Source organism: Eptatretus burgeri, chromosome 9 (assembly GCF_056783735.1).
Source record: "Eptatretus burgeri isolate ZD-2024b chromosome 9, Ebu_testis_v1, whole genome shotgun sequence".
Classification (NCBI taxonomy): domain Eukaryota; kingdom Metazoa; phylum Chordata; class Myxini; order Myxiniformes; family Myxinidae; genus Eptatretus; species Eptatretus burgeri.
The window spans coordinates 95,497,246-95,523,972 of record NC_140969.1 but is presented as its reverse complement, the minus strand read 5'-3'; the positions used below and the strand labels follow the sequence as shown (position 1 = coordinate 95,523,972).

The following is a 26,727-nucleotide window of genomic DNA, read 5'->3' as shown; positions in this document are numbered from 1 at the left end:
TATTTTGAACACAAATGGGAAAACGACCGTGCAGTTTTATAGTACTTTGGTTCTGAATTCGTCCCGATCGCACATGCACATCGAGGAGTGAGATAATATTTTTTACTCTGTCTGTCTGGCAGTCAAACAGAATTGAGAATTGTTCCAAACAGAAAACTTACTGTTTTTAAGGACGTTGAAAGGACACAAACAACAGGGACAAATAACTAATGTGGCATATTGAATAAGGTGGTGTAAGATACAGTATGTTGCAGCAATGGCAGTAAACTTGTGAATTTTTTTTTTCTCCAACCTTGTCTGTTACATTTGTTTTCCATGCACTCCTAAACTGCTGAACAGAATGAGTTGAAAGCTGATGGTTGTGCTAGGGGATGTAGTAAAACATGAGGGGTGGCTGGGTGCTTGAGAAACTTTTAGGGGGTAAAAAAATTGAATAGTCACAGGGGTTCAGGGTGAGGTGAAGACTCCAATTCTGTGTTGGTTAAAGATTCTGTTTAGCAGCACTTGGAAGAATATTCTTCCAAGTATATATGTATTCTTGTATACTTGGAAGTATATATGTATTCTTCTTGGAAGAAGAATCTGGGTCGGGCCTGGGGAGTCATGGATTCACTGGATCATGGGGTGTGGCGCTGCCGGTACCTGTGCGGGAGGACGAAAGTCCGAGTCTTCAGGTCCTTGGTACTTCCAGTCTTGCTCTATGGGTGCGAGACTTGGACTCTGACCAAGGATCTGAGACGGAGACTTAATTCCTTTGGTACCAGGTCTCTTCGGAGAATCCTTGGCTATCGCTGGTGGGATTTTGTGTCCAACGAGCGGTTGCTGAGAGAGACTCGGATGAGATTTGTTACCTGCATAGTCCGTGAGCGTCAGTTGCGGCTGTATGGACATGTGGCTCGTTTTCCTGACGCTGATCCTCCTCACCAGATTCTCTCAGCGAGGGAGTCTCATGAGTGGAGGAGGCCAGTGGGCCGACCACATGCCTCATGGTTGCAGCAGGTTGACCATCATCTCAAGGAGATGGGGATGGGCCTGGCATCTGCCTGGGGGATGGCCAGACGGAGGCCCCTGGAGTACCGGCGGAAAGTGGACGCAGCAACGCGCTGTTCTGGCACATGCTCCCATACCTGACCTGACCTGACCTGAAGAATATTCATGGGGCAGAGGGCAGAATAACTATGAGAAAAACTATGAGAATCAGCATTCACGCCATCATGCCCTGAGGACAGAATAACTATTGGAGATTCTGCATTCTGATAAATATGGCAGCACATAGCGATGTATGGTTACCATCAGGCCTGTTATGAAAGGTTCACGAACAAAACAAACATAGATCGTGCTCAGAAACATAAAGCAAGAGGTTAAAAGACCCCGTCCATGTCCTTCTTTAAGACTTTGCAGCTAAGGTTCTCCATGAACTCTTTAGCATGCGGGGCAAGTTAGAGGTGATGAAAAACGGGTTGGTAGGAATCAAAAGTGGAGTTTTATCTATTTATTCATCAGATGTGATCAAAGGGTGAGGTGATACTGTACGTGGAATCCTGGAAGGTGGTGACGTGGCCTTTGGTGAGGGAAAGCTCATGTAGTCACACAGCCAATTGACTGACTAGCGTGATACCTTGCACATTGGCTACAGGTCTATCATTCTGTTTGTCAAACCTTGCGATTGCAATGGAAGGGAAACATTGCGTTTTTAAAATTGATAACACTTTTCATTCAATACGGGTTTTGACGATACAGTCCTAAAACGGGTCTGCGGGTTTCCAGAAACAAAACAGGACAAACCTGTGAAATGAGGGTCACTTGCCATCTATGCTCTATTTCAGACAAAAGATGCAATCCTTGTCTTCAACAAAACTGTGATTGCAATAATGTTCCGATCTTTCTTGTGTGTTGTCAGAGAAAATGCCTTTGGGAACAGGAATTCTACTTTCAAATGATGTACGGTACACCTCTGCCGTATTTCCATACCATTGAGGGTGATGTAAGTATCTCAAGGATAATGAACAAGCATTTTCTAACTGTTGAACCCAAAGGTTCAATGGCCAAGAGATAAGCCGGTCATGTGTCCTTTGTTACAGACCTGCTTGTATGGACTAAATTTTGCACAAGAATATGAATGCAGTTTTTTTGCTCAAAAGGTACAACAAAAGCTTCATCTCATAAATCAAAGTAAGTGTTGACTTAAAACGCCAGGTGAATATTGAATGGAGAGTGTAAACATTTCCAAGAACTGAATGATCGCTTGAAAACAAATCTCAACCCTTTGAACCCGAGTGGCCGTTTTACCAGCCACTATTCAAATCTCCATATACCAGAGCAGCCGGTTTACTAGCCGCTATTCAAACCTCCATATATCCGAGTGGCCATTTTACCGGCCACTATTCAAACCTCCATATACCCGAGCGGCCAGTTTAACAGCCGTTATTCAAACCTCGATATACCCGAGCAGCCAGTTTAACAGCCGCTATTCAAACCTCCATATACCCAAGCAGCCAGTTTAACAGCCGCTATTCAAACCTCCATATACCCAAGCAGCCAGTTTAACAGCCGTTATTCAAACCTCCATATACCCGAGCAGCCAGTTTAACAGCTGCTATTCAAACCTCCATATAACCGAGCAGCTGGTTTACCAGCCACGATTGAAACCACCATATATCTGAGTGGCCAGTTTACCAGCCATGATTCAAACCTCCATATACTCAAGCAGCCAGAGTACCAGTCGCTATTCAAACCTCCATAGACCTGAGTGACCATTGTACCGGCCGCTATTCAAACCTCCATATACCCTTGCCGCCGTTTTACCAGCCACGATCCAAACCTCCATATTCCCGAATGGCCGGATTTTTCTCCAGGGAGCCCAGGGTGTGGGAGCCGAAAGTCCAAGAGCTCAGGGTTCAAAGGGTTAATGAAAATGTTTGCTCATCTTGATCATATACCATCTATGATACCTTGCATATATACTTATAACTTTCTGAAGCCTTATCTCACTATCTTTATCACTATCACGATCACTATCCTTATCTCCTTATCACTAAACTTTAAGAAAAGGTCATGTTCCTTTTTCCAACATGAACACACAGTTACTGAGAATCGTGGTTCGGATTGTTATTAAATTGTTTTACATTTTACCTTGCTGTTGTGAGTAGCTCGGTTGTTGGGTGATTAAAACCTTATTGTTCATCGGGGTGTGTTCGATTCCCAAAAATAGTGAGGATTTCTTCACTTTGTAATGGAGTGATGACCTGCTCATGTTTGGTTCTTAGTTATGGAAATGTTTATTGTGAGTGTCCCAATAATTAATTGAACAGTGTGGGCCTCCACATGTCACTGCTGGTGTAGTCAACTTATTGCATTTTGTTGTTACAGCTTCACAGTTTTTTTTTTTAACTCATCCCTTAAAAATAGTGATTTTTGTATCAGCACAGACATATGGGATTTGTAATCAGAAAGCTAAAAACAATTTCTACTAAAGGTATGCAGCAGTAGTCGTTTTGTCCAAAAAATCTAAAATGGGATTTAAACAAAACAAATGTAACAAGAAAAAGAGCAATCACAGATTGCAGACCCTCACCAGGACTTGTTTTGTGTGGTGTGTTGTTTGATGTTTGCGTAGTTTTGTGTGGTGTTTGTGTACTGATGTGTTACATAATTAACTAGAACGGCACTTGGTAGAGCGCATACCTCCACCATGTAATGCCTGATCCACAAGAACATATCAGGCCCAATACATTTTTGAAATATCACACTATACAGTACTATTTCGTTTTTGGTCCAATCTCTCAATGGTGAAGAATCACTTTAAAAGTTAAATAATTCTCCTATCCAGATCGGGATTCGGATCTTCACAAAGATCGAATCAATTCATCCTTGTGACACACCCAACCTGTCCACCAAGTTTCGTCCAAATCCGTCCACAACTTTTTGAGATGTCATGCAATGTCGTTTTTCGCCCCATCTCTCAATGGTGAAGAATCAGTTAAAAATTACATAATTCTTGTATCCAGATCTGGATTCGGATCTTCACCAAAATTGAATCAATTCTTGCTAGTGATTCTCCCAACTCGTGCACCAAGTTTAGTGTGAAACAATCCCAAACCTTTTGAGATATTGTGCTATATATCGTTTTTGGCCCTTTCTCTCAATGGTGAAGAATCACTTGAAAAATTCTCAGATTCGGATCTGGATTCGGATCTTCACCAAAATTTAGTGTTGCCGTCCTTCGCCAGTCACCTACACACAAAAAAGAAATTCACGATTGCTTGAAAACTGTGGCCAAAAATCGTGTGACAAACAGACAAACAAACGGAGAAGCCGGTAGGCGGCGATGGGTCGTCGAGCATGGAAACTATAAGATATAGAGCAAAATGGATGTCATATAGTGGATAGGGAATCACCTTAAGATTACGCATATCAAATCTGATCCAGTTCCATCGACTGATAACTACTCGGTATCCATTTGAATGTAAAGTACCGAAAATGCGGTTTGAAATCGGAAATCCCCAAAGTTCGAGGGGTGCTGTGGGTGAACAAAGATCTAAATCGAAAATCCGGCTTGATCGTTTGTGCACAATGTATTCCAGACGATTAGTGTGAATTTTCATGACCATCCGACCATAACCCTAGGAGGAGTAGCATTTGGCGCGAAGGCTCCTCCAGCTCTCGCATATTATCGATTTTTGCACTAATTGACCTTTGACCCCTGACCTAAGCAAAATCGGTCATTATGTCCTGAGGCAAAGTTGTAGTACTCATTGAATACCATGAACCTGCAGTTTCATTCGTATCGATGCACTCACCTGGTCGCTAGGGGGCCTTCAATTTTCGCCAATTTTCGCGCATACCCGAATTGTAGGGGGCGCTGCGGGTAAAGTATTCCATATATCACAAAAACCGGAATATATTTGATAGAGCATCACCTGTAGATCATTTGTGCCAAATTTCATAACCCTATGTGGGATAATTGCTTTCGGAATTGATTTCGCGTGAACGGTACCAATTTTGAAGGTTTTTCGGTTGTTGCTCAGGAACCAAAGCGTCCAGAGCAACCATCACAATTTACAAAGCACTAGGTCATAATATGTACCTATCACCCCAGTTTGGTCAAAATCCACCCCCACTTACTACCAATTATGCTGATGCGAACAAACATCCAAACAAACATCCAAACAAACAGACAGAATTACTGACAATAAGGGTCACCTATTTCAGCGACCCAACAGACAAACAGACAGGCAAAAATCTAATGCCCTCTATTTCAGCAAGGCAAATTACACAATTGAGATATAGTAAAAGAATGGATATCAAGGCAGATAGTAAGCTGAGACTGCAAAAGAGAAAACACTCACGTTTAATCATGTTTACCTGGTCAACTGACAAGGCGAGGTCTGGGCATCCTTCAACATCAAAATATATCGTGATGCCAAACCATAAGAGTATTGTGGTGTCATATTGTGGAATCATAATGTGGTGTCATTCTTCGTTCTTCTTCTTCATATATCACAATCCCACAACAAAAGTAAAATGTCAAAAGATGTAGTGGTAATCCATAAGAGTATTGTGGTGTCGTATTGTGCCATTGTAATGTCGTGTCATTCCTACCTTGTTTGGTTGTTTTTTTGAGATTTCATCCCTCTATGTTTTTACATTTTTTGAAGTGTTTCTTTCTCAAATAAGTATATATGTATATAGTATATACTTGATACGACACACTCGTATACATGATACGACACACTTACATACTTGATAAGATACACTTATATACTTGATACGATACACTTATATACTTGATACGACACACTTATATACTTGATACGATACACTTATATACTTGATAAGATACACTTATATACTTGATATCATACACTTATATACTTGATATGACACGCTTATATACTTGAAACTATACAGGTCAGGTCAGGTATGGGAGCATGTGCCAGAACAGCGCGTCGCTGCGTCCACTTTCCGCCGGTACTCCAGGGGCCTCCGTCTGGCCATCCCCCATCTCCTTGAGATGATGGTCAACCTGAGGCAACCACGAGGCACATGGTCGGCCCACTGGCCTCCTCCACTCATGAGACTCCCTCGCTGAGAGAATCTGGTGAGCAGGATCAGCATCAGGAAAACGAGCTACATGTCCATACAGCCGCAACTGACGCTCACGGACTATGCAGGTAACAAATCTCATCCGAGTCTCTCTCAGCAACCGCTCGTTGGACACAAAATCCGACCAGCGATAGCCAAGGATTCTCCGAAGAGACCTGGTACCAAAGGAATTAAGTCTCCGTCTCAGATCCTTGGTCAGAGTCCAAGTCTCGCATCCATAGAGCAAGACTGGAAGTACCAAGGACCTGAAGACTTGGATTTCGTCCTCCCGCACAGGTACCGGCAGCGCCACACCCCATGATCCAGTGAATTCATGACTCCCCAGGCCCGACCCAGACGTCTATTGACCTCTGACTCGCAGCCAGCAGAGACATGAATATCACTGCCAAGGTAAGTGAATCTCTCCATGACCTCAACATCCTCACCACAAACAGACACAGACAGGACAGCAGCATCAAAGATGTCACCGAAAGCTTGGATCTTAGTTTTGACCCAAGAAACCCGTAATCCCAGCGGCTCCGACTCCTCATTCAGCACCTCGAGGGCCCCCAAAAGGATGTCTAAAGTCTCCGTAAAGATGACTGCATCATCTGCAAAATCAAAGTCCGAGATCTTGACATTCCCAAACGATGCACTGCAGTTTGATCTCTCCGACATCCTCCCTAAAATCCAGTCCATACAAGTGCTGAAAAGTGTGGGGGCCAGTACACACCCCTGACGAACTCCAGTAACAACTGGAAATAAGTCAGAGATGGTACCAACACACTTCACAGCACTCTCAGTACCAGAGTAGAGTTCAGACATCAGATCGATCAGTTTCGGTGGCACTCCACGAAGACCAAGAATCCTCCAGAGGACATCCCGATTCACTGAATCGAACGCTTTACAGAGATCAACATAGGCTGCAAGCAGCCCCTGCCGAAACTCTCGTCTGCGTTCGGTGAGGACATGAAGGGCAAGGATACGGTCAATCGTTGACCTCTTTGGTGTAAAGCCTGACTGCTCTGGACGCTGGTGCTCAAGCAGATGGTGGCGAACCCTATCGAGAATTATCCGAGCAAAGACCTTGCCCGGCACTGAGAGCAGCGTCACCCCTCGGTAGTTGTTGCAGTCTTGGCGATCACCCTTCCCTTTCCAGAGAGGGACAACAAGGCCCCTCTTCCAGTCATTTGGGATGATGCCTGTGTTCCAGGCAGAGCACAAAACTGCATGCAACGACACGAGTGCAGCACTTCCACCATCCTTGAGAAGTTCAGCATGGATGCCACAGATCCCTGGAGCTTTGCCCCGTTTCAACCGGTTCACCGCAGCCCGTGTTTCCACAAGCGAAGGTGGACCACAGTTGATTCGAGGGTCAGCAACAGGGATTGTAACACCCTTGACGTCCAACTCGACAGCTGGGGGATCCGCCTGGTACAACCGCTCAAAGTAACCGGCCCAGCGGGCCTTCACTTCAAACTCCTCTGTCAAGAACCTACCACTCTCTGCTCGACCTGCAGTGCTCCGAGGGAGGGACTTGGATGAACGCAATGCGCGAATTCCCCTGTAAGCGGGATGAGAATCACCTGTCCACAGGTGATGCTCCACCCCCTCACAGATTCCCGGCACATAGGCCTCCTTGTCCACCCTTAGTGCACGTACAGTTTTACACCTCAGCTCCCTGAACAGTTCAGCTCTGCCATTCAGCCTGGCCCTGCGACTCTGGTCAATGGTATCCAGTGTTCCTTGAGAGACAAAATTCTTCTTTGCCCTGCGGTGAGCTCCAAGACATCCACCGGCAACATCAAGGACGGTGGTCTTGAAGGCACTCCACAACTCTTCAGGACCCCCCAAAGCACCCAGACCTCCCACGTGTCCACTCAGCCTGTTCGCAAACTCCTCAGCTACTCTCTCATCCCTGAGCTTGCCAACATCCAGCCTAGGCTGGGATGGTACCATTCTCCAGGATTTAAGGTGCAGCTTTCGAGTTGCTACAACAAGCCTGTGGTCAGAATTGAGGAACTGAGCACTCCGGTAGACCCTGCAGTTCTGAATCATCCTCCAACGACCGTCAATGAGGACATGGTCAATCTCCTTTGCCACACCACCAGCGTTGGAATACCAAGTCCAGCGATGAGCTTGTGGGCGCTGAAACCATGAACCAGCCACCCTAAGTTCATGACTTCTTGCAAAGTCAAGGAACTTAGTGCTATTCTGGTTCATAGTTCCTGACCCATGGGGACCAACACACACCTCATAACCATCCCTATCAGTTCCAGTCGATGCATTAGAATCCCCCAAGACTAGAAGTGTATCTCGTCTGGGGCACTGATCAACCACAGACTCGAGCGTGGCATAGAATGCGTCCTTCATGGTGAGATCACTCGCCTCAGTCGGAGCATAAACAGAGACCAGGGAAATGACACCGAAGGAGTGACGAATCCTTAATCTCATAATACGCTCGTTGACCGGTGTTACCTCAATTATCATTGGGGTCAGCTTATTGGACACAGCTACAGCAACTCCTTGGGTATGGTAACCATCAGAGCGGCCAGACCAATAGTAGGTGTAACCACCGCCCATTATCTCGCCGCAATCCGGTCTCCGAACCTCAGAGAGAGCTGCAATCCCGATGTCCAAACGCTTGAGCTCATATGATAACAGAGGCAGGTGATCATCCTCTCTTGGGGATAGGACATTCCAGGCACCCACCCGAAGGGACCGCCTCAGGTTGACCCAAGGAGACCGCCGTCTGGTGGACGACACCTCAGCACCACTCTGACACACTCTCCCGCAATCTGATCCAGGGATGTTACCCCGTGGTTTCTCTCCTATCATCAAAGATTGGGGGTCCCGAAGGCTTTGCCCCAATCCCGTCATCCGGTGAGCTGCCCTGCGAAGGGAAGCTGCACAGGAGGTACTCCCACAGAGTGGGTTTTCAGATTTTTTTGCGTTTTTGCGTTTTTCAGAATGAAGGGTTTTACGGTGGCCGGAGTGCAAATCCTGCCACCAACCTCCTCATAAAAAGTAACCCAACTGCAGGAGGATGTCTGTAGACACAGTTGGGCACTAGATATGAATGGCCGTTGGCTCACAAGGAGCTCCTCCGCCCTTTGACAGGTTTTGTTTTTAATCCTGCTGGGTGTCCATATCCAAACACCCTCCTCACCAGAAAACCTGGTGGGGGAGACGGTTTAGTCGCCGACAACCCGACCATGGAACAGGTTAGTACAGGTTTACATGGTACCTGTAGCAGGTCACAGATCGAACCTGACCTGACATACACGATACACTTATATTTTTACTATACACAATATAAACGATACACTTATACACTTGATACGATACACTTATAGACTTGAAGCTATACACTTATACACTTGATGTAATACACTTGCATACTTGATACGACACACTTATCCACTTGATATGACACACTTTTATACTTGAAACTATACACTTATATCCTTGATAAGATACACTTATATACTTGCTATGATACACTTATATACTTGATAAGATACACTTATACACTTGATACAATACACTTATATACTTGATATGACACACTTATATACTTGATACGATACACTTATATAGTTGACACGATACACTTATATACTTGATAAGATATACTTATTTACTTGGTACGATGCACTTATATCCTTGATAACATACACTTATATACTTGCTATGATACACTTATATACTTGAAACGATACACTTATACACTAGATACAACACACTTATATACTTGATACGATACATTATATAGACTTGAAATGATACACTTACATACTTGAAACTATCCATTTATATACTTGATACGATACACTTATATACTTGGAACTATACACTTGTATACGTGACACGATACACTTATATACTTGATAAGATACACTTATATACTTGAAACGATACACTTATACACTAGATACAACACACTTATATACTTGATACGATACATTATATAGACTTGAAATGATACACTTACATACTTGATACGATACACTCATATACTTGAAACTATCCATTTATATACTTGATACGATACACTTATATACTTGGAACTATACACTTGTATACGTGACACGATACACTTATATACTTGATAAGATACACTTATTTACTTGATACGATGCATTTATATACTTGATACGATGCACTTATATACTTGACACTATATACGTATATACTTGATACGATACACTTGTATACTTGATACGATACACTTCTATACTTAATATGATACATTTATGTACTTGAAACTATACACTTATAAACTTGATACGATACATTTCTATACTTGATACGATACACTTATATACTTGACAAGATACTCTTATGTACTTGATACGATACACTTATATACTTGAAACTACATACTTATATACTTGATACGATGCACTTATATACTTGATACGATACACTTATATACTGATGCGATACACTTATATCTTTGACATGACACACTAATATATTTGATATGATACACTTATATACTTGAAACTATACATTTATCTACTTTATAAGATATACTTATGTACTTGATTCGATACACTTATATACTTGATATGATACACTTGTATACTTGATACGATGCACTTATATACTTGAAGCTATACACTTATACACTTGATGCAATACACTTACATACTTGATACGACACACATATATTTGATATGATGCACTTATATACTTGAAGCTATGCATTTATCTACTTTATAAGATACACTTATGTACTTGATTCGATACACTTGTATACTTGAGATGATACACTTGTATACTTGATATGATACACTTATATACTTGAAACTATACACTTATATACTTTATATGATGCACTTGTATACTTGATACTATACACTACACTTATATAGTTGATACGATGCACTTATATACTTTATGTGATATACTTATATCCTTGATACGATGCAGTTATATACTTGATGCAATTCACTTATGTACTTGATGATTTGACTTGAATACTTGATGCTTAACTTGATTGATGCTCGGACCTGCAGCTAAACTAACCGAATAAATGCTCTGTTTTAATGTGGCATCTTTCTACCACATCATAGCACATGACTGATTGTTCTGTTGCAGGAAGAACCAACATCACCAGGTGTGAAACCTTTCCAAGACACATTGAGGGACCAAAAATCTCCCCGAGTCATGCAAAATACCCTTCCAGGTTTAACCATGAAAACGGGATCAAAATACCAAAAAAGAATATCACCAAAAGTCTGATTGGACGTCCCCATAATTTTCAGTGAGTTTCTTCAATGCCCATACAGACTCGAATGAAGATATACAGTATAAACCACTGAATCGATTGTCAAAAGTATCAAAAACAGCACACATTCGATAATTGTACAATAGTCAACAGAAAAATACCTGTGTCAAATAGAAAAGGGGCATCTACATATTACATAAGCATTAGGGAGTTTTTGTTGTTATATTGAGAGGAAGGGGAAGTGGATAAGAGAAAAAGCAAGGGAGAGGAATAAGAGGAAAGATAAGTTATGGAGTTTGTATTACTCAGGTAAGAGGATTTTGGATGATGCTGCTTTTACTTTCTCTTATTCCAGAAGAGCAAGGCTCATGAAAGAGCAAGGCTAAATTAACATTGGGGTGGCACAGTGAATATTGGGCCAAACTGGCAGGGGGATAATTTAACAGGTTAGGAAAAAGAGAGAGAAATAGAGGAAACACTGAAACCAGCAAGTAGGAGAGTTGAGTTGTGAAGCATTAATAGGGGTAATAAAGATCATGGGTTAGGATGTGGGACGACAAGAGGTGGCAGGACACTACTTTGTTGAAGCCCTGGAGGGTGGAGAACACAGCCTCTGGAAGGTGGATCCAGAGATGGGCAAAGCGAGGAATAAAACAGTTAAGGTAAGCAGTCAGCCTGAATTTTGGAAGTTTAACCAGGAGAAGTTACTGAAAGAATGCGTGCATCGTGGAGGTCATTGGAAGGATCAGAGAACTGAGAGAGCAAGAGGAAGCAATGACCGAGAATATACGGTAAAAATAGGACTGTGGATTCTGAAGCTCACCTGGATCAAGAGAAACAGTCACTCAACCCAACCCCCCCCCCCCCCACAGACTCCCATAGAGGCTGATTATTTTATCTGCGATGTGAACAATCTTTGGTGCATCACGGGTGATGAAAGTTGTGATCAAGTTTCATCGAAATCGTGTGTGGAGTTTTGGAGAAAAGAGCGAACACCTATTTTTGGGGAAGGGGGGCTATAGAGCCCCTTAATGAGCGCAGATTTTTATGTGGTCAATACACCTTCGTTAGGCTTCAGATATGAAGTTTGTGGCCAAGTTTCATCAAAATCATTTGTTTGGTTCAAGCGATAATGACTAAAGTGTTTACAGACTCACTGACTGACTCACTCACTCACCACTTTTCCAAAACTGCTGAACAAATCGATGGAAAACTTCATACATATGATCAACAAGCCATGGGGAATGTTATTTGAATTTTTTTCATATTCATCTTCATTGATGAAATTTAGCATTACTGTGCACAAAAATGGTCATTAAATACCCTAATAATCCAATCAATAAAAAAGCCTCAGATAATGGCAATGTATGTGACATAATAGGATGTATGGATGACATGGGTTTTGGATCCATAATGGCAGTCGGCCATAATAGTAGTATGTTTAGTTAAAGCCGCTGTCACACCTTGACGATTTAGCCAGCGTATGCCTACGTATGAAAAATTTGTGTAAAACGCTGGCACACATCGAATACGTTATGGGTAAGTTTTGTATACGTTAAGAGCACGCTGGCATACGTCGTAGTAGGCTGGCATACGTCGTAGTACGCCGAGCTCGTCGACAAATTTTAACATGCTCAAAATTTTTCGACTTATGCCAGTGTATGACTCACACGTTCCGCATATGCTGGCCATAAGTTGTAGGCACGTAACGCGATCGTTGACACACGTCGACACACGTTACTTGTAAGTTACTCATCAGTTGAAACACGTCGAGGTAATGTTTAGCGTACCCGAAACTTATTTCTAACCTATGAGTAACGTGTTGTAGGCACGTTACACGATCGTTGACACACGTCGGCACACGTTACTTGTAAGTTACTCATAAGTCGAAACACGTCGAGGTAATGTTTTGAGTACCCGAAATTTATTTCTAACCTATGAGTAACGTGCTTTGAACCTATGAGTAATGTACTTTGAACCTATGTGTAACGTATCTCCAACGCACATTTACGTATGTAGACGTATTTGACGTCTTCCGGACGACCACAGAACTTACTGAACGTGTTTCTAACTTACAGCTACCATATAATGGTGTATTGGCAGCGTTTCGGGGAATTGGTATATAAAAATGGGCTTCATAGGAGGAACCCCTCAGTGTTCCAGACCCCATGGTTTTTTTTTGTTTGTTTGTTTGTTTTTTTTCTTCGGCATTACGGTAATGTTGACATTTCGATTTCTAGTGCGGTTATAATATAATATAATCAAAAGGCTGCCGCTCAACGATTTAAATCATAAATTTGAAACACCTTCATGGTTATGATTTTAATCGTCGAGCCGCAGCCTTTTAATAGGCTATGCCACGTGATCGTCGGCGATACGCTGCTGCGCGCTATGCATAAGTTAGACTATCGTTGGGCATAGGTTGTGAACGCCGCCAACACGCAAAGCATTCGTTGGTATAAGTTATCTATATGTTATCGAAACGTTCTGTGTACGTTACTAATACGTTATGCATACGTCCAACTCGTTATGAATGCGCCTAAAACTGGAAAAAAAACATCAATAGTTCAGTATACGCCAGCGTTTTACATACATTTTGATACGTTGCCATACGCTGGCTAAAACGTCAATGTGTGACAGCGGCTTAACGGTGGTATTTTTGTTCAGAATGAGCATGCGAGGTGAGACTGTACTCTACCCAGTGTCATTCTAGTTTTGAAAGCTTTAAAATTCACAGAATCCAGAGGGAGAGAGAGAGGGAGATATGATACTGGGGCACCAGCCCATAGGGCGAGAGCAGTACTGCATTGAACACTGGACAAAGGTCTGTGATTAGTTGTGATATTCCAAGGAAAGACTTGGGGATTGACGGATGATGCCTAACCTGCGGCTGGCTTGGGAGGGCAGCTTTGCTATGTGGTTGGCCCAGTAGAGGTCATGGCTGATGATGAGACCAAGAAGTTCAAAAGACTGAACCTCTTCCAGTGGATGACCAAGGAAACAGATAGGTGGGTTTGTAAGATGATCATTCTGGAGTGATAAGGTGTCACAATGCAATTTTCTCGGATTGAAGTAGACGTTCGATTTATCAAACCAGAGTTTAATCATTTCAGATCAGCAGAAAGAGAGATTCAGCTTCAGTCTGCTAGCAGAAGGATGGGGTACTAATATTTCTTATAACAGATAGCATTTCTATGCTTCTCATAGCTGCCCTGAGGACATAGAGAGTCAGGTTCCATTATGTAGACTGACATCACATGGAGACCAGACCGAGAGGAGCAGGAAGATTACCCCCTTGATTATCCTTAAAATAAAAACCAAGCTGCATGGTGGAAGACGCTTAGTTTTTATTTTTTTTTAATTGAAAATAACATTGCAAATCTTCTTAGACTAACGTTGTAATTTATAAAAGCTTAGAAACTAAATCCTGAATCCTGCTACCTTCAGTTGTATTGGAACATTGGAACCCCCTAATCTCTATGCTACCTGTCCAGAAGCCTTACCGCTTAAGTAATTGTTGTATCATTGGAAGGGGTAAGGGGTTGGAGGATTGTGGAAATATCGAAAAAGCAGAAGAAAGGCAATTCCATTTGTGCATATGTAATATCTAGATGGCCTCCAACTGAATTATCTGACCCATTGTTTTTAACATTCACAATATTGCATTAGACAATCTGATTTGGTTACAGCATTTTCTTGAGGAGTAGTATCGATGCATAAACGATAATGTCACAAACATATTCAATGTCAAGATTGAAACCTTCCTTTGTCATGTTTCAAGATATACAGTCAAAGGAAGTGGGAATATTGAGAAGTTTGCATGTTGTCTAAAAACAATTGTTATAGAATCCATGACATGCAACAATACTGTACTCCAGTTAATCAGCTCTGTACTTGGAAGTTTGCAGCACTGTAGGCCTACTTTTTATGGCCGTTTCTAACAAAATTCATTTGAATGTTCTTTCAGACATTTGACACACATCAGATGGACCCAACAAAACAAATTTGATGTAAGTGTGCCGTGTTTGTTTAATGAGTTAGAAATTGAAATTTCCAGCAGTCATCACACCTTATTAGGGTCCAGACCTATTTTTCCATGTTTCGGGAGGTGAGAGCTAAATTAATAAAATTACAGTAGAGAAAAAGAAAGTAGGTTGGGAGGAAAGGGAGGGTAGGGGGATGTGCTCGGAGTGAAGGAAGAGAAAGGGAAAGATGGTCGGCAGGAAAGAAGGAAGGGCCATGTATGAACTGTTCGGAGCCGTGATAAAAATTTCCGACATAATAAATGGATTGTCCCTTGGGAAGAAGCCATCGCTAAAACATCTGGAAACCACCTTCCACATTCTCTTCAATCTCATTCTTCCCTCCAGGTCTTAAAGACAGCTGTTCACCACGATCTCAGATCATCCCTAATCCAAAACCATCATCTTTTCTACCCCCATTAGCCCTCCTCAAGCCAATCTTTTTACAAGTTTCCAGTTTTTCTTTTTGAGTGTTTGCTTGTATATCCATCTTGTCCACCCCATGTGTCCTTACCTAGTCTTCACTCTTCCCCACATTTCTTATTGGTCTAAAACCCCCTCAATTTTGTCCCTCAACTCTGCTGTTGGTGTTTCCCCACTCTCTTACTATTCCTTATGTTCTGTTATTTCCTGATCCATTCTATGTTCTAGCTCCTCCACGACTCTCAACATTGTATACAAACAAAAAAAAAAACAGTCTGATGGGTCGTCTGTATGACTGTAATCAACAAAAACAGAAACTACGTGGATGCCGATGGTATACATAGTTTGCACAAGGGGTGTTCAAAATGTTCTGGGCCAAACAACCACATTCAACATGTACACCATTCGGAAGTGAACAGCACTACATTTTTCCAGCGAAACCATCCTAGTTAACAATGGATGTTTAATCAATTTATTTTTTACACACAATTATTTTTGTCTTCTCTGTACCCAAAGTGTAAACTTTTTAAACTCTCCTTAGTACGAATGTGTTGTTAAAGAGTGTGTTCGTTAAACTGAAACAAACATGATTTTTCATGCATGGAAATGATTTGACAATTTACCCTCTTTGCACAGATCACCAAACTCGATCCACAGCTGGAGTCCTTGTTTGCCAACATCGGCATTGAAAGATTTCACCTTCAGGACAGACGAATCAGTCGAAGGATTTCGAAAATAATTTGTGATTTTGGTGGAATTGAGGCTGTAAAGGAACAAATGAAGACAGAAAATGGTAAATCAACCAACCCATGAGTCTTAACATCTTCCCAACTTCCTGCTAAAGTTCTCATCTCAATGTCTTTGTTTTCTCAGTCAATTTAGGGGATATGTGGCTGCTGACAGGATGACCTTGACTCTAGAGGTACACACACTCCCTCTCTGATCTGTCTAGCCTGGGTTCGAATCCCAACCTGAATTCGAATCCCAACTGTCACCCTGTTGTTTCACAGGTAGGGCAAAGCACTCAGATGGATGTTAAACTAGACATCCCATTTGCCAGCATAAGTTGGTGGATGTCAACGATCCCATGGTGTCTTTAGCGAAGACTAGGCGAGCTATCACTGGCACCATGACCAAGTTACACATTCCTGCACTTCATTAGAATGTCAAGCCCATCTCACCATTTTGTGAAATATTTGGGTCACAAGCGTTCCCTGGACAACCCCATAAAAAGATGGGAATAATTTTGGCCGTTTAATCAAGTAGTCGTCATTCAAGTTGAATACAGTATATGTTTTGGGGATTCTGGGAAAATTGTAATGGATGACCCTTACCCCCATCTGTTTTATGATAGAGTGGGTTTGTTTGTCCATCATTCATCTTTGTGGAAAACCTTGACGAGCAATAATCCATCGTGCACGTTTTCATCGCCATCTTACAAGGAAGTGTTTTACTGTTTCGACTCCCCAGGTCGCAGCAAAATGACAAAGTCATCACCCCAAGGTTTGGCAATGAATTCAGCTGGAACATGGAAAAGACCACAGCCCAAACAACCTCCAAAGGTTCCACCACCTCCTCCACCATCTTTAACAACACCAGGTCATAATTCATTGACTTGTTTCATAGTCTTGTCCAACTGCCTTGTTTTTCTTTCATTCTCATCAACATTGTCCACCTTCCTCGGGTGTTAACGTGTCCGACATGGACATTGCAAATATCAATTGTTGACCAATGTTCATGGACCTGAGTTGGTCCCTCATATTTCAAGTGCATTATTTTCCCAATCAATTCACTGTCCTTGAATGTTGAGTAAACCTTGAAGTTTTAACGTTTTTAGGACTGCCATCAGAACCAGATCCTCAGGATTCATTGGTAAAAGCTTCGCATCAGGCTTGCCCTCCAAGTCCACCACCCCTTCTTTCTGTACCTGTTTCACCGCCTTCTCCAGCACCGACCAAACAACCACAACCTGAGTCTTCAACACCTAAACCGCAGAGTCGGGGCAAACTTCTTAATGAAATTCACATGGGTATCCCACTGAGGCCAATAAACAAGGTGCAAAAGACATCACCTTCATCCGGGAGTCTCCGTGTTGTAACAACATTCCATTATGTTATGTTTGTCATTGTTCTGTTTTTCCATAATATTGATATATTGAGGTTCTTCAATGTAATTCACTTTTTATTTACTGGGTTCTATGCTACTGTTGTCAGTATTATAACCTTGTGGTTGTTTTCGCACGGTTAGTCCCAAGTGAATGGTAGGATAGCATACAGGTAGGCAGCGTCCTTGTTTTTAAGATGTCAAGCCTGGGTTTGAGTCTGGAGCCAGATATAAATTACCATCCTGGTGTTCTGCATACAGGGCAAGGCACAGATTTGTGTGTCATTTCTTAGAAGACGATATGGTGGAAGATCCGTCTGCAAGTACTGATCAGGGTTAACCATGGTGTCTTTCATGAAGAGTAGGTGAATTTTCATTGGCAACCTGTCCTAATTCCAAATCCTTCCATCTTCAGTCAAATGTCAGGTCTGGCAAGCCGCTTCTTGAAAGACTTGCGCCATAAACGTTCCTTGGTTGACCACATCAGAAAGTTGGAATAATTGGCAGTAGTATAGGTAAAGACATCAGTCGAATAGTAGTATTTTTGGTGTTTTCCTGTTAGTGGAATAATTGGCGTTAAAGAAGTAGTACAAGCAGCTGAAGTAGTTTCTGTGAAGTGAAATCCCACATAAATTTAGAGAAAATAGAGTTATCGACTTCTACTCACCGCTAAAGGTTGATGACTGTCAGTAAAACTGTACTAGTGCTGAGGGTGGACAAGGAGGCCTATGTGTGAGGAATCTGTGAGGGGATAGAGCATCACCTGTGGTGAGGTGATTCTCATCCTGCTTACAGCGGAAATCATGCATTGCGTTCCTCCAAGCCCGTCCCTAGGTGCACTGCAGTTAGAGCGGAGGGTGGTAGGCTCTTGACAGAGGAGTCCGAAGTGAAGGCCTGCTGGGCCGGTTATTTTGAGCGGCTGTATGTACAAGGCTGACCCACCAGCTGTTGAGTTGGATGTCGGGGTGTTACTATCTCTATTGCTGACCCTCCAATCAACTGTGTTCCACCTTCATTTGGAGAAACACAAGCTATGGTGAACCAGGTGAAATGGGGTGAAGCTCTGGATCTGTGGTATCCATGCTGAAGTTTTCAACGCTGGTGGAAACGCTGTACTTGTGTCATTGCATGCAGTTCTGTGATCTGCCTGGAGCACAGGCATCATCCCAAATGACTGGAAGAGGGGCCTTATTGTCCCTCTCTGGAAAGGGAAGGGTGATCGTCAGGACTACAACAACTACCGAAGGGTGACGCTGCTCTCAGTACTGGGCATGGTCTTTGCTCAGATAATTATTGACAGGGTTCGCCACCATCTGTTGAGCACCAGCGGCCAGAGCAGTCAGGTTTTACACCAAAGAGGTCAACAATTGACCGTATCCTTCCTCTTCAGGTCCTCACTGAACACAGACGAGAGTTTCGGCAGGGGCTGCTTGCAGCCTATGTTGATCTCTGCAAAGCGTTTGATTCAGTGAATCGGGATGCCCTCTGGAGGATTCTTGGTCTTCGTGGGGTGCCACCAAAACTGATAAATCCGATGTCTAAACTCTACTCTGGGACTGAGAGTGCTGTGAGATGTGGTAGTTCCATCTTTGACTTATTTCCAGTTGTTACTGGAGTTCATCAGGGGTGTGTTCTGGCCCCCACACTTTTCAGCACTTGTATGGACTGGATTCTGGGGAGAATGTTGGAGAGATGAAGCTGTGGTGCATTGTTTGGGAATGTCAAGGTCTTTGACCTTGAGCTCATGGTTGCAGCATGTTGATGGCATCTCATGAAGAAGGGGATGGGCCAGGAATCTGCTAAGGGGAATCGTCATACAGAGGCCGCTGGAGTACCGACTTAAAGTGGATGCAGGAGACGCGCTGCTGTGGCGCATGCTCCCATACCTGATCTGACCTACCTGGGTTCGTCCAGTCTGAGCAGTGTCCCATAAGCTGTGAAGCTTGGGTGCGGGTGAATACAGTCACCAGTTCAATAAGAAGCAAGAAATGGCGTATCACCATTGGACCAATTCGGCGTCGTGTCCACAAAATAAAATGATCCACTCGGCGATTCGGGTGTTATATATGGCCAATTCCAATGGAAATAAGTAGTTCACCAAAAGGGGTGTGATGATAATAGTTCTGTGGTTGAAAAGGAGTGAAAACCCACTGAAGATAGGGTCTTGAAGCGGAATGTGGTGCGGAGCTCCATGAGTCAAGAGAGGAAATGCGTCACTGAAAATAGGGCTGCAAATGCAGTTTAACTCTGGTGAAACTCAAGACGATGAGTTATTTCCACGATGATGTAAAATGTGAGCTGCCAGACAGGAAAGCATCATCAAACTCAGTTCCAACCTTCCTCAATGCCTGATGCCCTGATGGGGAGGTCCAAGAGCCCAATAGTAGTGTAGGGCAAAATGATTGGTTGGAAATCAGATTTAAAAAAACACAAATACACTCCTGCCATTGGTTGGACAAGTCAATGGAACAAAGTTCATGGAATAAAAGTACTAACAAGTTGGCACTGATGAAAAGTACATGAGAGATTCAAACCGAACTATTTTCTTTGTGTTCTACCCTTTCAACATTTCTGTGCCAACAGGAAACAATTATTGTATTTTTCCAATCTGCAGCATCCCTGCATGGCTAATAATGTCATCACGATTTGATAAGAAACTTTATGACTCATATATATATATATATATATATATATGTATACAAAATCAAAATGGGCTAATAACTTTTCTCTGAACAAGTTATTCAGACATCTCTAAGTTCTAAGAGTGAGTTGTTAAGGCTTAAAGTCAGTGTTGATGGTAAACCGAGGTGGATATTTCCGACATTACATTCAATTCACTAATCTTCCACTTCATTTGTGCATGTCATTGTCCATATTCCATTCCATCCTTTGGCAGGACTGAAGGACGAAAATCATGTTTGTTAACAGTACATGATCTCCCTAGGACGGTGAAAAGGAAAAGGAAGGTGCATCTGACCAACCTTCCTTGCAAGATGCACTCCGCAATGCTGTCCAGAAGATCCACAAAAGCATGTATGACAGTGGTAAGTAGGAATGTACAACACTCAAATCAGATTAAACATTAAACATGCTACTTTTACCTGGAGGCTTCAACTTACTGAACACTGTAAATAATAATTATCAGATTCAAATCAATTGCACTGCAAATGAACCACTCAAATAATAGTTATCTAATATATAAAGCTCATTCAAATCACTGACTCACTGACTGACTGATATTAAAGATCGGTGCCTTCTGGGTGATGCAGAAAACTGAAATTTTGTATGCTGATGGACATCGAAGCCAATACTCCAGGGAAAAACCAATGGACCATTGGAAAACATCTGTCAATGGAAATATAAATAAATGAAAAAAAAGAAAAAATGCTGGTGAGCATTGCGAGACAATGGGGAAGCACAGTGATTTTGTGTGCCAATGGACATCCAAACTGATACACCAATAAAAATCACAGAACCATCAGAAAGCCTCCATAAATGAAAATATAAATACATGAAAAAAATGCAGGTGAACGACCCAAGACAATGGGGAAGCACGGTAATTTTATGTGCTGACGGTCATCAAAGCCGATACACTGGGAAAAATCACAGAACCGCTGCAAAGCATCCATAAATTAAAATATACAGAAATGAAAAAACAAGCAGTCATAGACTGGTACTTATGAAATCGTCAACTTGACCTCTGACCTTGTCTAATAAAAGCTGTCTCTAGAGAAGGTAGCGACGCAAACCAGAAGTTTCTACGATGATTCTGTACCAAACCATCAAAAATCGTAACGTCGACCGAAGCAAAAATCTCCATTTTTCCACGCAATTATTTAATATTATTTTATTAAAGTCACAAAACCGTAATATTCCGCCACCCACCAACAATCTTTACATAATCCGACGGCTTAGCGAGTCAGGCATGCGACGATAACCTTTATTGGGATAAAAAATGACTTTTAAACACCATCTTTATCGAAAACACCGTCAGCGCGCACACAGAAAACCTTTACGGGACTCAACGACGCCTCTACTCGAGCGCGCTGCTCTACGTGACGGGCCGTGACGCGGCGAATGAAATATTTTTATACAATCTTAAAACGTCTCCAAAACATCCGATTTTTACCAGAATTTCGACAACCGAGTTTTAAGCGTCCTAAGCGATCGCAAAAACCGAAGACAAAATTAAAATCGAAGTTAAAACGAACTCGTAACGTCGAGCGAAGCAAAACTACTCCATTTCTCCACATGAATTTACGGAATTATGTTTGACCTCACTGTGACCTTGACCTTTGACCGATTTTGACGAAAATCTAACTAGCGCTAGCCATCACCCTTCTGAATCACATGGTGTAATTTGACATTGGTAGCTTCTTCCATTCTCGAGTTATCGTGCCTACAAACAAACAAACAAACAAGCAGTCATAGACTGGTACTTACGAAATCGTCAACTTGACCTCTGACCTTGTCGAATAAAAGCTGTCTCTAGAGAAGGTAGCGACGCAAACCAGAAGTTTCTACGATGATTCTGTACCAAACCTCTCACAAAACATCCGATTTTTACCAGAATTTCGACAACCGAGTGTTAAGCATACTTAACCGTTAGCAAAATTGAAGACAGGATTGAAATTGACTTTAAAATGAGCGCGTAATGCCATGTGTTACACTCCCCTCATTAGCATAATCTTCAGTTAAGCCTCAGACATGACACCCAACATAAATCTCATAAAACATCTGATTTTTACCAGAATTTCAACAACCGAGTGTTAAGCATACTTAACCGTTACCAAAAGTGAAAACAGAATTGCAATCCAAGTTAAAACGAACTCATAACATAGACTGAAGCAAAAATCTCCATTTCTCCACGCAATTATTTAATATTATTTTATTAAAGTCACAAAACCGTAATATTCGGCCATCCACCAACAATCTTTACATAATCCGACGGCTTAGCGAGTCAGTCATGCGACGATAACCTTTATTGGGATAAAAAAAATGACTTTTAAACACCATCTTTATCGAAAACACCGTCAGCGCACACACGCAAAACCTTTACGTGACTCAACGCCGCGTCTGCTCGAGCGCGCTGCACCACGTGACGACCTGTGACGCGGCGAATGAAATATTTTTTATAAATCTTAAAACGTCTCCAAAACATCCGATTTTTACCAGAATTTCGACAACCGAGTGTTAAGCGTCCTAATCAATCACAGAAACCGAAGACAACATTAAAATCGAAGTTAAAACGAACTCGTAACGTCAACCGAAGCAAAAATACTCCATTTCTCCACATGAATTTATGGAATTATGTTTGACCTCACTGTGACCTTGACCTTTGACCGATTTTGACGAAAATCTAATCAGCACTAGCCATCGCCCTCCTGAATCACGTGGTGTAATTTGACATTGGTAGCTTCTTCCGTTCTCTAGTTATCGTGCCTACAAACAAACACACAAACACACACACACACAAACAAACAAACACACAAACAGAGGACAGAAGTCATCAAAATACTTATGAAATCTAAAGATTTCATAAGTAACAAACACACAAACAGAGGACGGAAGTCATCAATATACTTATGAAATCTAAAGATTTCGTAAGTAACAAACACACAAACAGAGGACGGAAGTCATCAGATTTCGTAAGTAATAAATGAAAATAAATACATGAAACAAAAGAAATGAAAAAAGATGCAGGTGACCGATCCGAGACAATGGGGGAGCACGGTAATTTTGTGTGCCAATGGACATCGAAGCCCATATACTAGGAAAAATCACAGCACCATCAGAAAGCATCCGTAAATGGAAATAGAAATAAATGAAAAAAACTAGCAGTCATAGACTGGTACTTCCGAAATCGTCAATTTGACCTCTGACCTTGTCTAATAAAAGCTGTCTCTTGAGAAGGTAGCGATGCAAACCAGAAGTTTCTACGATGATTCTGTACAAAACCATCAAAAATCGAATGTTTTACCTCACTGTGACCTTGACCTTTGACCGATTTCGACCAAAATCTAATCAGCACTAGCCATCATCCTCCTGAATCACGTGGTGTAATTTGACATTGGTAGCTTCTTCCGTTCTCGAGTTATCGTCCCTACAAACACACACACTCACACACACACACACACACACACACACACACACACACACACACACACACACACACACACACACACACAAACAAACACACAAACAGGGGACGGAAGTCATCAATATACTTACGAAATCTTTAGATTTCATAATTAATAAATGAAAATAAATAAATGAAAAATCAAATGCAGGTGAGCGACCCGAGACAATGGGGAAGCACGGTTCGTTATTGCTTACAATGTGTAAGCATACCATGCTAATATATTATACAGATGAAAACTACTACTACTACTACTACTACTACTACTACTACTACTACTACTACTACTACTACTACTACTACAACTACTACAACTGCTATCATGATGACAATACTACAACTATAACTACTACTTTGGGAGCCCCAATTATTCCCACTTCTTGTAGGGTCAGCTGGGGAACGTTTTTGGGTCAAATATTTCATGAACCTTCTGGCCACGATTGACGTTTGACTACAGGTGACAGGTATTGGTAACTTGTTCAGAGTGTCAGCGATAATTGACCTCCGCTTGACAAGGACACCGTGGGATCTTTAATGTCCACCAATTAATGCTGGCAGAAGGGACGGCAATTTAACGTTCATCCGAGGAAAGGTGTACACACATTGATGAATCGCCCTGCCTGTGAAACACCGGGATGATAGTTTATAGCTGGGTCGGGATTCAAACCAAGGCTTGACAGCTTAGAAGCGATTGTGTGTACCTCGAGTCTCGGCCATCCTGTCAGTCCCTATTTCAGGGGACATAAAGGACTTGCATGGTGTGTTGGTGTGGGTATTCAATGATCTGCCACTGTGTGTATGTAATATATAGACAGCGATTTTAACACTTCTCCTAAAGCATATTATATTAATCGTTTATTGATGGTGTCTTGTGCAGATGAAGATGATGAAGATGATGATGAAGATGATTACGATGATGAAAGCTGGGATGCCTGATTAATGGATGTGTGAAACACTTTTGCTTTTTCTTTCTTATGATAGAAGATGATGGGAAAGTGTTTTTGTTGGATTATTCATTCATTCTACTCTTGCTCTGTGGTCTGTGTGCTCCACTGTGAACGTTTTCTTCTGTAACTTTAAAGAAAACATAGTGGGAAATATTATTATGACAGCACTGTATTGTTAATGTAGTGCAGATGAAGCTAGAATGTAGTGCAGATGAAGCAGATGAAGAAATCTTGTGGATTTAAATCTTGTGGATTTAAGGATTTTTGAAAATTAACAATGAAAACTCACAAGATGAGGATTATCGTAAAACCCTACTTTTCTGGTCTGTTTTTAGGGATCATCAAAACATCAATTTCACAAGTATGTGTGATAGGAGCATATTCTACCTGGACAAAAAAAAATTGGGAAATGTTGTCAATATCTACTACTATTACTACTACTACGACAACTATTTTAAATTTTGTATAGCTCGTATAATATAACATTTGATAAAATATTTCAATGTGCTGAACATAAAATGAAATATAAGAGAAAACACGATTTGCAGGAATGAAACAAAAACCAAAACAAAATCCAAATTATCTGTCCTAATAAATGTCAGTCAGTGTGTCAGTGTGGGTGTGTGTCAGTGTGGGTGTGTGTCTCCTCCATAACTCCAACACTATAAAACATAATGGCCCGAAACTTTGCATGCATACTAAGAGAACTCCAAGGAAGTGCATGAATGAAAATTGGGTGTTTCAGTTAACTTAAACACCCCCTTTTGAAGACAATTAACGGCCTTATGTAATTATCCTTTATCAAGGTATCCTTCTTGGTCAGCTACTGAGTGAGCCCTCTGTCAGCTTACTGAAGTCTTAATTCGCCATTTTGTTTGGCCTGCTCATCAATGCCTTGACTTGGAACAGGCCGCAATGGTTTCTTAACGATAAACCGATCATGAACTTTTTTTTCACTTTCCTCACTCATGTCATCTAATGCCTGATAATTAATTAGCATACCTACAAATCGCTGTATGCATCGCAATGCTTATAAATGCTTGGAGACACCGGTGTTCATGGCTTTATTTCATTTCCGTACATGCGATAAACTCTAGAATCTCTTAACGTGAGCCAAATTTCAAAATTTAAACTGCAGAAATGACCACAGCATTTCCGACTACTAAAGAAAAATGTTATTTTGTCCTCTCCAATTCGGACATTGTTTGACATTCCTGGCATCTCCGAGTAATGTTTGTTATAACCGGTTGCTTATCGCTTGCTAAGCCAGTGCAGTCATATTAAACACCGTCCGGAGACATCTGAAGTGTCGAACAATGTGAGAATTGGACAAATGAACACTTTTTTATTTTTTTATTTATCAATCGGAACTGCTGCTAAGGTCAATTCCACTGTTTAAATTTTGAAATTCAGTTCAGGTTAAGAAATTCTAGAGGTTATCGAATTTCAGCTGTCATGCTTATAAACATTCAGAGAGTTGTATTCAAACATTATTTCATACTGGACGGTGGTTATCTCCGGACGTGTCCAGAGGGTGGTTGTCTCTGGACATGTCCGGATGGTGGTTTTCTCCGGACGTGTCCAGCCGGTGCTTATTTCTGGACGTGACCGGACGGTGTTTTCCTCCAGATGTGTCCGTACGGTGTTTGTCACTGGACGTGTCCGGGCAGTGTTTATCTGCAAGCGGTGTTTATCTCCGGACGTGTCGGCATTTAGAGTTAGCCAGTAAAGCATGCTCATTGCTTTGCTGATGGACGGGTAGGCAATACATCG

The 26,727-nt window shown here is 41.8% G+C and overlaps 1 protein-coding gene across 3 annotated transcripts in view; it reads left to right on the top strand.

The window, feature by feature from the left end:
- LOC147020679 (actin nucleation-promoting factor WASL-like) overlaps positions 1-26,003 on the top strand; it is a 33,875-nt gene extending 7,872 nt beyond the window's left edge. For 2 of the 3 annotated variants that reach the window (XM_085896219.1, XM_085896218.1), the window contains 9 exons: positions 1,901-1,984; positions 2,082-2,172; positions 11,191-11,356; positions 15,288-15,330; positions 16,402-16,558; positions 17,236-17,364; positions 17,603-17,820; positions 20,813-20,912; positions 24,885-26,003. In XM_085896219.1, the coding sequence (XP_085752345.1) occupies positions 1,901-1,984; positions 2,082-2,172; positions 11,191-11,356; positions 15,288-15,330; positions 16,402-16,558; positions 17,236-17,364; positions 17,603-17,820; positions 20,813-20,912; positions 24,885-24,943 (1,047 nt within the window). In that variant the 3' untranslated portion in view covers positions 24,944-26,003. Of the gene's footprint in view, positions 1-1,900; positions 1,985-2,081; positions 2,173-11,190; positions 11,357-15,287; positions 15,331-16,401; positions 16,559-17,235; positions 17,365-17,602; positions 17,821-20,764; positions 20,913-24,884 lie in introns of all 3 variants that reach the window. The other variant, XR_015061924.1, reaches the window with a different exon arrangement.
- Positions 26,004-26,727: the final 724 nt, after the last annotated feature.